Raw genomic sequence first — 12485 nt, 5'->3', positions numbered from 1 at the left:
ACTAATCCAAAGTTCCGAGCGATTTATGATGGACAGCGAAACTGTAATCGCAACTTGGGAAGCTATCATATCATGTCGCTGGTCACTTATCAACTAATTAATTTACAATCCTTATCGTGGTAGGAAATTACTTTAGAATGTGACACCGTGAGCTTTAAAACCATAATCGGACCCGTTAGTTGCTTCATTTGTGAAAATGGCTGCTCTGCGTTTGGTCTGCCTTTTTGTGGTCTTGGTCATAGGACTTGTCCACTCCCTGGACATTCCAAAGATCAAAGATGTGCCTCTTTTGGTCAAGACTCTGAAGAATTTGAACCGTGGTCCACCACACCAGGTGATGACCAAGCGTGCCAATGTCCAGGAGAAATGGATCACCCAGAAACTGGATAACTTTGACGCGAGCAACACGCAAACCTATAAGATGGTATGTATATTCCGAAGGAGGAGATCTATATTGCCCATAAAAAATTTCCATAAGCTCGACACATTATTCGGAGTTACACAAAAATAAGATAACATCAAGAGCTTGAACACGTGCCTTTTCACATATTTCAGCGTTATTTGCTCAACGATGAGTTTCAAACTGAGGGAAGTCCCATTTTCATTTACCTGGGAGGCGAATGGGAGATTGAGGACAGCATGGTAAGCGCTGGTCACTGGTATGATATGGCCCAGGAACACAAGGGTGTTCTCGTCTACACTGAACATCGTTACTATGGTCAAAGTATACCAACATCGTGAGTAATCAATGAGCATTCATTCATTAGCTCTTAGTAATTCATACTCTTTTAGAACCATGTCAACCGATGATCTCAAGTACTTGGATGTTAAGCAGGCCTTGGCCGATGTGGCCGTTTTCATTGAGACCTTCAAGGCGGAGAACCCCCAGCTGGCAAACTCCAAGGTGATTCTGGCTGGCGGTTCCTACTCGGCCACCATGGTGGTTTGGTTCAAGCGTCTGTATCCCGATTTGATTGTCGGTGGCTGGGCCTCCAGTGCTCCCCTTTTGGCCAAGGTTGACTTCACCGAATACAAGGAGGTGGTGGGCCAGGCCTTCCTTCAGTTGGGCGGCCAGAAGTGCTACGATAGGATTGAGAACGGCATTGCCGAGCTGGAATCCATGTTCGCCAACAAACGCGGAGCTGAAGCTAGAGCCATGCTGCGCCTGTGCAACAGCTTCGATGATCAGAACGACCTGGACTTGTGGACCCTGTTCTCAAGTATCTCGAATATTTTCGCCGGAGTCGCTCAATACCAAGGGTAGGGTTTTGTATTGCTAGAATGCGGATGGAAAAATGTAAACTAATATTTCAGCACCGGCGACATTGAGTACTACTGTGACTACCTTCTGAGCTTCAATGATGATGCCACGGCCATAGCAAACTTTGTGTACTGGGCCTGGGGAATGGGCAACTGCATCGATGCCAGGTACGAAGGCAGTGTTGAGTACTATCTCTGGGGAGTGGACCACTTTGACGCCAGTAAGTGACCAATTCACCACTGATGTAAGAAAGCTCTCTTAAATACTTGCCAAATCTACAGGTCGTCCTTGGTACTATCAGACTTGCAATGAGTATGGCTGGTACCAGAGCTCTGGCTCCAGGAATCAACCTTTTGGCACCAAGTTCCCTGCCACCCTTTACATCAATCTCTGCGGTGATGTCTTCAGTTCGCAATACGGAAATGAACAGATCAACAACAATGCAGCCAATACCAACGAATACTTCGGCGGCATGGAGCCCGGCGTGGATAATATCTACATGACCCACGGCGCCCTGGATCCCTGGAACCCGATGGGTCATGGAGTGGAGCAGGGAGCCACGCTCATCGCCAACGCATCGCATTGCGCCGACTTCGGATCGATCAAGTCCACAGATTCCGCCGAAATGCGGGCCTCTAAGGAGAAACTTGCTGAATTGGTTCGACAGTGGTTGGCCTAGATTTGTTGGCCACTATTTGATATTTATTACAAGTATTAAAAAATCCTTAAGAGTTTTGTTTTGATTTTCTAAACATAATCGTTTTGAAACGTTTACCAAACTTCTTTCAATTATTCAAAATGTATCTTTGGCCTAAATAAACTATGAAGAAAATATAGCATATACTTCCATCGTTTTTATTTAAGACACTAGTTTAGACTTGTTTTTGAACGTTATAAGTTCCAGATAATTTAAAGTTATTTAGCAAAAATTCGGATAGGAATTGGCTTATAATCAAAGGTTATCACAATTTTTTGTAATGCGCCGAAGGTTATGCTATTAAAGCTGCGTCAGAAACAAAATAATAGAACTCGTAAATTTAAAATTAAAAATGTTAAATACCATGCAATAAATATACTAGAAATAGATATTTTGGTATATAAATCATAACACTAATTATTTTCCAATGTAACAAAAACAAAAAATTTTTTTGCATCAATATACATTTATACACATATTTGTATATATATCATATATCAACATATATATGCATCAGTAGTTACTAGCATATTATATTTTATTTCTATAAATCTAACTATTACTACCGTTATTGCCTACTAAGTTTTACTATTAGTTTACTTTTATGATAAAGCTATAACGTATAACGTAACTCCTTTGCTTGCACTTACATAAAAAGATAGGGAATGAAATTGATTCCTTTTTCTTACATCATTTTAATACCTTAGCTTATTGACCAAGGCACCTAAAAAAGTAAACATTTGGTAACAAAACAATGACCAATAAATTGTCACTTTTGCTTATATAGGATTAAATTGCCAAGAGTGGAAGATTGCAGGGCACGTGTACAAGTAAACTATTCAACAAACTAAACTTTTATACTATTGAGCACGTTAGTTACAAAAATAAGTTAGAGAAAATTTTTCACAACGATTAATAAGTGGACATTTCGCTCGTAACGCAAAGGAGAGTATTAGTCTAATATATAAAGATGGGTATCTAGGCTAATTCACCAAGGAATTTAGTCAAATGGTGTCCCTTAAAATTAAAACATAATCCTTTACTTGCTCGCTTTTTTTACATTTTAAGTGAATCCTTTTAAAATGTGTTATATAAACATTGATAGAAAATAATTTATGGTTTAAAGAGAAGGTTTTAAGAGAAGCTTTATATAAACATTGAACATGGTTACATAAATAGGATTTAAATAAATACAATTAGAGACAATCTTCTTTGTCTTCGCGCAGACGAAACGCATTCTAATGAACCTAGATCAATAAACGTGATGCAAGACATGATACGAACAAAGAACCCTCAACTTTATCAGTGTAATATATTTCCGATTTTTGTTTGCTTTGCAATTTAGCGCCCAAAGGCCCTATCTAAGGTTAATGGGACTGCCAGTAGCGAATATTTTCCAATAAATAGTCGGCCACCGATGGAGGCAAATCATTCGCAAGCTTGTGAACTATCCAGCAATATGAAGTATACCCTAGTAGTGCTCGCCCTACTTGCACCTCTGACTGCAGCAGCTAGTCTGGGTGAACAGAAGCCGGAGCCGAATGCCTTCGTCAAATCCCTGAGGGAACTGCACCGAGGTCCTCCAGTTGAACCAATGAAGACCAGGGCCAAGGTGGAGGAGCGTTGGATCACCCAAAAACTAGACAACTTCGATGATAGCAACAACGCCACCTGGCAGGATGTAAGGATTAGCTTTATACTAAGTATGGTACTAACGTTTTTCTGTTCCTTAGCGAATCTATATCAACAACAAGTACTTCGTTGATGGCTCTCCCATCTTTATCTACTTGGGCGGCGAGTGGGCTATCGATCCCAGTGGGATTACCTCTGGACTCTGGAAGGACATTGCTAAGCAGCACAACGGTTCCCTTCTCTACACTGAACATCGCTTCTTTGGACAGAGTATCCCTATAACGTGAGTTATTACACCATTACTAAGTTCCGTAGAGCTTAAGAAATAGAACTGCTCCCTTTAGTCCTCTGTCCACTGAGAACTTGGCCAAATACCAGAGCGTGGAGCAGGCCCTGGCTGATGTGATTAACGTGATTGCCACGCTGAAGCAGGAGGACAAGTACAAGGACTCTAAGGTTGTGGTCTCTGGCTGCTCCTACTCGGCCACCATGGCCACCTGGATCAGGAAGCTCTATCCGGAAATCATCAGGGGCAGCTGGGCCTCGTCTGCTCCGCTCCTGGCTAAGGTGAATTTCAAGGACTACATGAAGGTGGTCGGTGAGTCGTATGCCACCCTTGGAGGACAATATTGCTATGATTTGATCGATAACGCCACCTCGTACTATGAGAATCTTTTCGAGATTGGAAACGGCACTCAGGCAGTGAAGGAATTGAACCTGTGCTCCAACTTTAATGTAAACAGTGAACAGGACCGTTGGCAGATCTTCAGCACCATAGCGAACATTTTTGCTGGCATTGCTCAGTACCAAAAGTAGGTCATATGAAATAACCAAAAGGATGTACTAACAATTCATTATTTACCCATAGACCAGAGAAATATGATATACCCACCTACTGCTCGATTCTGCGAGAGTTCAGTGACGATGATTCTGTTGCTTTGTCCAAGTTTATTAATTGGAAAATCAATGAGCATTCCGGAGCTTGCCTTAGCACGACCTTCAAGGGAGCTGTTAGCTACTACGAATGGTCGAAGGAGAACTACCAGGATAGTAAGTGCTACTTGCCTTTAGCACCATATATCTTTGCTGAAACCTATCCTTTTGAATCTTTAAGGTGACTTGCCCTGGATTTTCCAGACCTGCAGCGAGTTCGGATGGTTCCAGTCTTCCGGCAGCAGAAGCCAACCCTTTGGATCCACTTTTCCGGCCACTCTCTATGAGGACACCTGCGAGGGCGTCTTTGGAGCGAAGTACGACTCGGCTGGCATCCACGCTAATATCCGCGCAACCAACGATGACTTCGGTGGCCTAAACGTTAACGCCACCAACATCTACTTTGTGCAGGGAGCTCTTGACGGTTGGAGCAAGGTGGGTGCTGGAGTTGCCCAGGGAGCCACCATTATCCCGTACGCCTCCCATTGTCCCGATACTGGATCGATCAGTGCCAGCGATAGTGCCGAACTGGTGGCCTCCAAGAAAAAGCTGATCAAGCTCGTGGCCCAATGGCTGGAGGACTAATCTCTCGAACGACGATTTTAATTAGTATAGAAGATGTTATCAGTTTTTTTGTTTTAAATGTATAACTATTTAACCACCAGTGATTGGACCTAATAAACCGAATATTAAACATATAAAGTTTATGGATTTTCTAACATTAATTGCAAATTGCAACCAATGAAACAATACTTTTTTTCTAATTGCTTATACTTATCAGTAATCCAGTAATCATTTATAACAAAACCTATATATTTAACCTTATAACTACGCTTTATTGTTCAGGTGAGATTCTAATCTGAAGCACCCACTTGTCCTCTGTAAATTAACAAAAAAGTTGAGTGGGTTATTCTATGAAAATGCAACTAGTTTGCTGAGTGGCCATAGAATAGATCCAAACTTGAAATCGCTCAGTAAGGACAGTCGCAAAACGGGTAGACCTAAAGCTTTATGTTTCTAAAAAAAGCTTAACGAATTTATTATACCCTCAGCTGCGAAAGATTTCCAAATATGATGCAATAAAGACTGTAAATTTATGTAGCTCACAAATCCATCAAAATGCTCGTAGAGGTGTGACCACTCCGACAGTCTATCGCGGACATAGACGGTCCCAAAAAAAAAAAAAGGGGAAAGATGATCCGCGGAGGAAGAGCGGAGATCCTACACCCAATGAATTGCACTAAATTCAGAAACGTGCTGCGCATATCAAGATCGATGGACAGCCGGCTACTTAAAGACTTTGCATTGCTTTAGAAAATGTCATAAATCTTGTTGTTGGTCGAAACCGAATCGAGTCACGCATTCTAATGACCCGGGCAGATCCATTTAACAAGTCCCAAGTGAACTTGTTTTCAACAATACAATTTGGTTATAAATAGCATAAAATACAATTAAATCGTGGGTCTTGTATCATTTAAAATGTAACTGGTACAGTTCTCACTTCCTCTTTGACATTCTTTTGGGCATTTGGGGCTTGGTAGAGGAATATTGGGGAAGGAGGCCAAACGAAAGGCCGATGAAATACCAAAATGTTGAGTTTTTGGTCAAATTATTCCGGTATGCGCCAAATACATGAACGGCAAATACCTTTGTTCTTGTTGAAAGGCCTCAAAGGGAAGGAGACGAGTAGAAGGGGCGACACTCCTTCCAATGGTGTTTGAGAAATTATATCGAAAAATAAATGAAAATTCTTGCCATAATTCAAAGGCTTGTGGAAATTGCTTGGTATGTGAAATATGTGATTTTTTTTAGCTTTGCAGGAAGTTGTAAAATTCCTCAATTTAGCTTGGTTAAGTATTATACTTTCACATTAAGCACGTTGGTTAATTATCAATGCATGCGTAAGTTTAGGTTTATAAATCAAGAAAAATCAAACGTTTAAAGTGCTAAATTGGCATGAAATACAATTCTGAGTCATCGTGAAGAAATCTTCCATCCCACGATTATTTATAAAAGGTCTTTGAAGCCGGCTTCAAAGATCCGCCAGCTAAAATACCAGCATCGAATTAGTCAACACAAAACATAAACCTGAGCATGTGAGACCGGCAGGCCGATCGGTCGAAAAGAACTGAGCCTGAGAACCTGGCTATAAAGTGACTGAAGAGTAGGAGCTGAAACCAAATTACTCTTGGCCAGGGTGCGCAAATAACAAATCAACAACCGGTGACAAAATGATTTAGGAACCGGGCGAAAATGTTCACACGAATCACACGAACTCCGGGCCAGAACCACTGAAATCGAACAAGAAATGCTGGGGGAGAAACATGGCCAGATTCTGTTCGATATTGTATCCTTTTCGGTTGAGAATTCTTCTACGTGGTCGCTGGACTCGAATTGGTGGATCTCATTGTTGCGCGGCGATAAAGATCACACGAGTAAATCATGGTCTGCCGCCACTCACTCCAAGCTCATCCCCATATCCATCGCCATCCGCAAACCCACCCGTCACCACCCCTTGCTCAAGATTAACCATCGATTGCCGCAGTGCATGAACAAGTAGTTTAGCAAATGAATACAAGAGCCACACAGGGTTTTTCCGCCACCAATATCGGGACAATGGCAAAGGAATTTCTCTCTATAATGACGTGTAAAATATTGTCCCAAACCTGTCTATAAATCACCAAGTGAAAGGGGAACAATTACTATATGGTAGAGAACTAAGAGCTTAGACTGCATAGGAAAATATATAAAACATTTTGGAAGAAGTCATAGTGCTATATTTAAAATTTATTAGACTTTCCACAGTAGTGACCGCTTATATATATTCGACGTTTGAGTACCTACTCAAAGCCGTCCCAATTATAATTTCGCACTCATATAAGTCTTGTGAAAACATTCATGATAGAGTGCTTATTTTTCGTACTTGAATAGAGTACTGATCAAAATACACTTTCAAAAAGAAAGATAAGTTTATAGTAAACTATATAAATCAAATAGTTGACACGATAATAAAGTTCTAGAGGGTCATGAGGAGTTTTGTATTATGGAATCACTTTTGATAATTTAAAATTACTTGTGATTTTTGCCGAACTGATTTGAACTACTGGACACGCACATTGTCATAGATCTTTACGACATCTATATCTTGAAGAAGGTTTTTACGAAACTCCTGATAGCGGGCCATTTGGCGATCATTTAACTCGACGAGCGGCTTGTTTGGACAGTGTCCCACCTCCTTATGTACAATCTTGTAGTTGCACTGTCTGAGTTTGTACTCGACCTCTTGGAGGTCCAGAGGTCGACACTTGAACAAAACAGATCCTTTGGCCAAGTCGGTAATGGCGCTATCGGTGGCTTTGCACCACAAAGCATCAGTTCGCAACGTTTGATTGAATTCGTCAAAGCTTAAAGGTGTTACACTCTGCAACGTCGCCTCAATCAAGCCAGTTTCGTTGAATAAGTGTCGATTGAAGAAGCGCGCTTTGTTTTGCCGCAGTAAGGAGGCCAAGCGAAGTTTCAGTTCGGGAAGATTATCCGTCCTGATCTTGCAAACCATGGCAACCAATTGCCGCCCATAGTCCATGGGTATACAATAGGTGTGATGATTTCTCTCGCTCAACTCGCACTCCTTCAGAATTCGCTGCACTCGACTGTATGGCAACTGCAAGGGCGACAGACGAGCTTTCAGCTCGTAGTTCTTGTCGGGATCGATGGATCCTCCCCCGCGATGCACCGCCAATCGAAGCTCGTTAGCCAGTATTAACTCATCTGCCGTGTCCTGATCAAACTGAGCCTTTTTGGTGCTTAGTGGAACGCTGGAAAGGCCGGACTTACTCGGGCTCCTTTCCCCATACATCGGAGCCCATCGTACTCGCTTTGCGCTCGGTATCTCTGGATTATCCAGAAGCTCCAAGTCCAACCCATTACGCTTGTCGTTCTCTAGTTTTGGGAAATCACTATGGATTAGGGTCGGCTTTGGTCTGTAGGGAGTAACGCTGGACTTGAGCTGAGGAAGTTTCGTAGTCTTGGTCCTGTCCATGGGTTCTAAACCGCTGTTGTTATGCATTTGAAATGAACTTGAAATTTTGACTACTTAAAGTTATTGTTGGAAATGAATTGGATTTGACTAATACAATAGAAATTTCGGAGAGCATATGAGTGAAAAGTTTTAAAAAGGCACTAATATCCATTCACATTGTGATTTCAAGAAAAATGAAACGAAATCGAAACAAGGTACAAACCATTTTGAAAGGCACAGTCAAAAGTATTTGGTATTATACATCGATGTGAATGAAAATGTAAGTATAATATAAACTCACCGTATCAGCGGCTGTTAAATTAATTCCCAGTCCTCCGGCTCTCGTAGACAGTAAGAACACGAAGATATCTGCTCTCGTTTGAAAATCGGCAACCATATCGCGACGAGCGGAGATCTTGCTTGAGCCATCCAGGCGCATATAGCGATGTTTGCGGTGCCACATGTACTCCTAGACATTTTATCAAGTGAGTGTTTCAAGTGACAGTGAGCGTTTCAAGTTTAATAAGCTTACCTCGAGCAGGTCAATCATCTTAGTCATCTGCGAGTATATGAGCACTCGATGTCCATTCGCCTTTAATCGAGTAAGCAAATTGTCCAGAACAAAAAGCTTGCCGGCATCGGTAATCAGGGTTTCCTTGTCGGGCACCACAATCGAGGACCATCCACTATGAGGCTTGCACAAGGCCAATCCACTGGAGACAAGCTCCCTGCCCTGGCTGTTCTCACACTGATTGTGGCGAATCTGGGACCAGGCTGCAGATCGACTCTCGCAGCTAAAATGTATATAAAAAAAGTTAAAAACCTGGATCGGTTTTGATGAAGCCATTTGAAACTTACTATAAATATCTATGCACAGCTTGAACTTTCTGTCCCAAATCGTAAAGAATTCGTGGCATTGAAAGGGGTTCGCATACGTATTTTCTTGGCTTTCGTTGGCGATGCGGAAACTCTGGTAGGAGCAGCAGTGTCGTCACCTTAACATCGCTTTTGGCATTCGACTTGGTTTGCACCTCCACAGACTCGATTTCCAGCTTTTGCTTGGACACATCCTCCATCTCCTCGATTAGCGACGTTTTCTTCTTGAGAATCTTTGACCGAATTACACGGTGTTCGATCGTTTCCTGCATATTGTACGTAAAGTAATCGCCAAATGCGTAAACGCTGCTCTCGTTGGCGGTCTTTAAACATAAATCTTTGTATAAATTGTTCGACTAAAAATGTATAACTATTATTTATTTTACCATTGCTGTGAATATGAAGTTCTTAAGGACACTGTTTGGTGGCATATAGTCGAGAACTAGTTTGTTTTCCAGCATCGGTTCCAGCAGTTGATATCTACTGTCCGGCTGCTTTTTCCACCAAAAGCGACGGTAGGCCAGCAGTGGGTATTTCTCCAGAACTCTTCGATAATGCAAAAGACTGTCGAAAAACAAATGTAAGTATTGTAAGTATTTAACCATTTGTTAATACAAGTAAAGGTTATAAAAATACTCACAAATCTATCAGTCCATTTAGAGTTACTTCTCCCATATCTCCCACAGATAAATCGCAAAGTCGGGTAAATGCGAAGCAACTATTCACGCTCACATCCTCAAAAAGAGACCTTTGCATGTATTCTGATTTGAAAATATTGAACCTGCAGATGGGCAGTCAAGGATTAAAAATTAAAATATGATAAAATGTATAAAACCTATCCACTTACCGGTTATAGAGCAAGTGCTTACGACTGGGCAGCATTCTGTGTATGAGTCCTTCCTCGTGAATCAATCTGGGAATAGTATACTCCGCACAGCGCATGAAGAACGGACTTTTCGCGTCCCTTCTTTCAAAAAGCTCAGGATGATTGCATACCTTGCGGAATTGCATGACCAGATTCATCAGATTCGATGCCGAAGAGGAGGACGCAGTAGTAGTGGATCCACTGGTCAGGTGAAGGAGATCCTCAATGCGGATCTTCTGCTTCAGCGCTCTGTATAGTAACTTCTGACGTATGGTCAGCGGACAATACACCATGATCTCAATTTTATCCGACAGCTCGTTCTCCACATCCTTCTTTATCCGCCTCAACATAAAGGGTTTCAGGATCATGTGGAGTCTGGAAATTTGTTTCTCATCAATACCCGTTTTGTTCTCCGCATGCGATTCAATATCCTTGGAGAACCACTCGTTGAACTCATCGTGGGAATCAAATAACGTTGGCATAATGAAGTGCAGCAGTGCCCACAGCTCAGCCATGCTGTTCTGGATGGGTGTGCCACTGAGTAGCAATCGATTACGACAGCTGAAGCCCAGTAAAAGCTTCCAACGCTGCGAGGCGGCACTTTTAATGGCCTGTGCCTCATCTAAAACCATATACTGCCACTTGATCCGGTTGAAATACTTGTAATCACTGACCACCAGCTGGTACGAAGTAATTACCACATGAAAGCTGGCGTCGCGTGTGTGTAAGTGCTTTTGGTCCCAAAACTGACGCAGGATCTTTCGTTCAGCAGGTGATCCCCAATATGGTACCACCTTAAAGTCGGGCACAAATCTGGACATCTCTTGTTGCCAATTGTGAAGCGTAGAGGCGGGTGAGATTATTAGAAAGGGACCCCACACTCCATAGTGCTCGGCTATGTGGCAAAGAAAAGCAATCGATTGGACAGTCTTTCCCAAGCCCATTTCATCTGCCAGTATGCCACTGATTCCCTGATCGTAGATATTTGCGAGCCATGTCATACCCTTGATTTGGTAGCCCTTCAGAGTTCCCTTAAACATTTTCGGTTGGGGTAGGTCCTTCATTTCGGGACGGGGTTCTGGTTTTATGTCCTCTACACTTTCCTGCTCTTGTTCCTCCTCTTCTTTTTCCTTCTTTTTAGCAAAGACATCAAATGCCCTAGTTTTGTCCAGATCTCTTTGCATAGCTGCCTCGGCATTTTCCTGGGCCAAAAGTTTCATCTCTCCTGCGTCATAGTCATCTTGAGCTGCCAGCCTGGCATTGGTCTCCTCATCCAATTGGCTAAGAATGCGCAGCTGATCCTCTTCGCTGCCCTGGCCCAGTTTCTTAGACATGAAGTGGGCATACAGCTCGGTTTGGGTGATGAGGAAGTTGAGCTTACGCTGCTGACGTTTCACCTCAATAAGTTCTACGTCCTGTTTTCTCTGTTCCTCCGCCTCTCGCTCCTGCTTACGCCGCTGATCCCGCTCCACGCGCTCATACCGCTTCCAATAGGCGAGCATTTCCCTGGCAAGTCGCTTGGCACGCCACACTGTTTCCTTCATGATCCTCTGAGAATTGATAGCACGCTGTCGCACCACTTTAGCGCACATGCCAGCCACCCTTTTGCAATTGGCCAGCATCTCCTTGTGATTATTACTCTTGATGCGTTGCAGTCTGCCAGATTCCTTTTTGGACATGATCTGCCAGATGCGCCGACGACGAGCGGCCAAAGCTGCTGGGTTCTTTCGCTTTCGCCGAACTTTTGTCACTTGTCCCTCGGTGCCGCCTTCCACATCTACCTCCTCCTCGATCTCTTCCTCCTCTGGGTAATCCAATGCCAAGCTGGCCAGTTCTCTTTTGTAGTCAACCTCGCCACCATCCTCGTCATCGTCGTCGTTGTTTGGCAGCGTGTCACCAAATGTATATTTACCCAGCTCTGACGGAGGCACCTCACCGGATTCTGGTGATCCCATGCTATCGCGCTTCTTACGGCCTCTCCTTCTCTGTTTGGGTGGTTTTGGTCCAGATTGTGCCTCAGCCAAACGGGCCATAAGTATTTCCTGTTTGGTGCGGCGACGCCTCTTGCGCACTCCTGCAGTCGCCAGCTGACGCTCGGCAAAGATGTCGTGGTTGGACAGCAAGCCGCTGCCATAGTATGCATACTGGGCATTCTGAAAGGGATTAAACACACTCCTTATTAACATCAGTTTATACATGAACT

General features: G+C 43.0%; 4 protein-coding genes across 4 annotated transcripts in view; 2 read left to right on the top strand and 2 right to left on the bottom strand.

Annotated features, from left to right (window-relative positions):
* Positions 1-12485, bottom strand: part of LOC117142550 (chromatin-remodeling ATPase INO80) — a 33768-nt gene that overhangs the window by 20720 nt on the left and 563 nt on the right. The window contains exons 3-8 of the mRNA XM_033306600.1: positions 10265-12435; positions 10058-10198; positions 9804-9981; positions 9400-9740; positions 9074-9335; positions 8843-9010 (exon numbers count right to left, since the gene is read on the bottom strand). Coding sequence (XP_033162491.1) covers positions 8843-9010; positions 9074-9335; positions 9400-9740; positions 9804-9981; positions 10058-10198; positions 10265-12435 — 3261 coding nt within the window. The remainder of the gene's footprint in view (positions 1-8842; positions 9011-9073; positions 9336-9399; positions 9741-9803; positions 9982-10057; positions 10199-10264; positions 12436-12485) is intronic.
* Positions 182-2018, top strand: LOC117142553 (putative serine protease K12H4.7). The gene is made up of 5 exons (XM_033306602.1): positions 182-424; positions 556-737; positions 793-1260; positions 1315-1481; positions 1543-2018. Exons 1-5 carry the CDS (start codon positions 197-199, stop codon positions 1938-1940), a joined length of 1443 nt encoding a protein of 480 aa, XP_033162493.1. The 5' UTR covers positions 182-196; the 3' UTR covers positions 1941-2018.
* LOC117142552 (putative serine protease K12H4.7) lies at positions 3407-5219 on the top strand. The gene is made up of 5 exons (XM_033306601.1): positions 3407-3639; positions 3692-3873; positions 3935-4402; positions 4459-4640; positions 4705-5219. Exons 1-5 carry the CDS (start codon positions 3418-3420, stop codon positions 5106-5108), a joined length of 1458 nt encoding a protein of 485 aa, XP_033162492.1. The 5' UTR covers positions 3407-3417; the 3' UTR covers positions 5109-5219.
* LOC117142556 lies at positions 7533-8727 on the bottom strand. The gene has a single exon (XM_033306606.1). It carries the CDS (start codon positions 8587-8589, stop codon positions 7624-7626), a length of 966 nt encoding a protein of 321 aa, XP_033162497.1. The 5' UTR covers positions 8590-8727; the 3' UTR covers positions 7533-7623.

The sequence above is a fragment of the Drosophila mauritiana genome, chromosome 3R (assembly GCF_004382145.1).
Source record: "Drosophila mauritiana strain mau12 chromosome 3R, ASM438214v1, whole genome shotgun sequence".
Lineage (NCBI taxonomy): Eukaryota > Metazoa > Arthropoda > Insecta > Diptera > Drosophilidae > Drosophila > Drosophila mauritiana.
This window is presented reverse-complemented; position numbering and strand designations above follow the sequence as displayed.

Coding starts and splice junctions, on each gene's coding strand:
- LOC117142553 (XM_033306602.1), top strand. CDS start 197: ATGGCTGCTCTGCGTTTGGTCTGCCTTTTTGTGGTCTTGGTCATAGGA. Junction 1,261..1,314: donor GGAGTCGCTCAATACCAAGG/GTAGGGTTTTGT, acceptor CTAATATTTCAG/CACCGGCGACATTGAGTACT. Junction 1,482..1,542: donor AGTGGACCACTTTGACGCCA/GTAAGTGACCAA, acceptor CCAAATCTACAG/GTCGTCCTTGGTACTATCAG.
- LOC117142552 (XM_033306601.1), top strand. CDS start 3,418: ATGAAGTATACCCTAGTAGTGCTCGCCCTACTTGCACCTCTGACTGCA. Junction 3,640..3,691: donor ACAACGCCACCTGGCAGGAT/GTAAGGATTAGC, acceptor TCTGTTCCTTAG/CGAATCTATATCAACAACAA. Junction 4,403..4,458: donor GGCATTGCTCAGTACCAAAA/GTAGGTCATATG, acceptor ATTTACCCATAG/ACCAGAGAAATATGATATAC.
- LOC117142556 (XM_033306606.1), bottom strand. CDS start 8,589: ATGCATAACAACAGCGGTTTAGAACCCATGGACAGGACCAAGACTACG.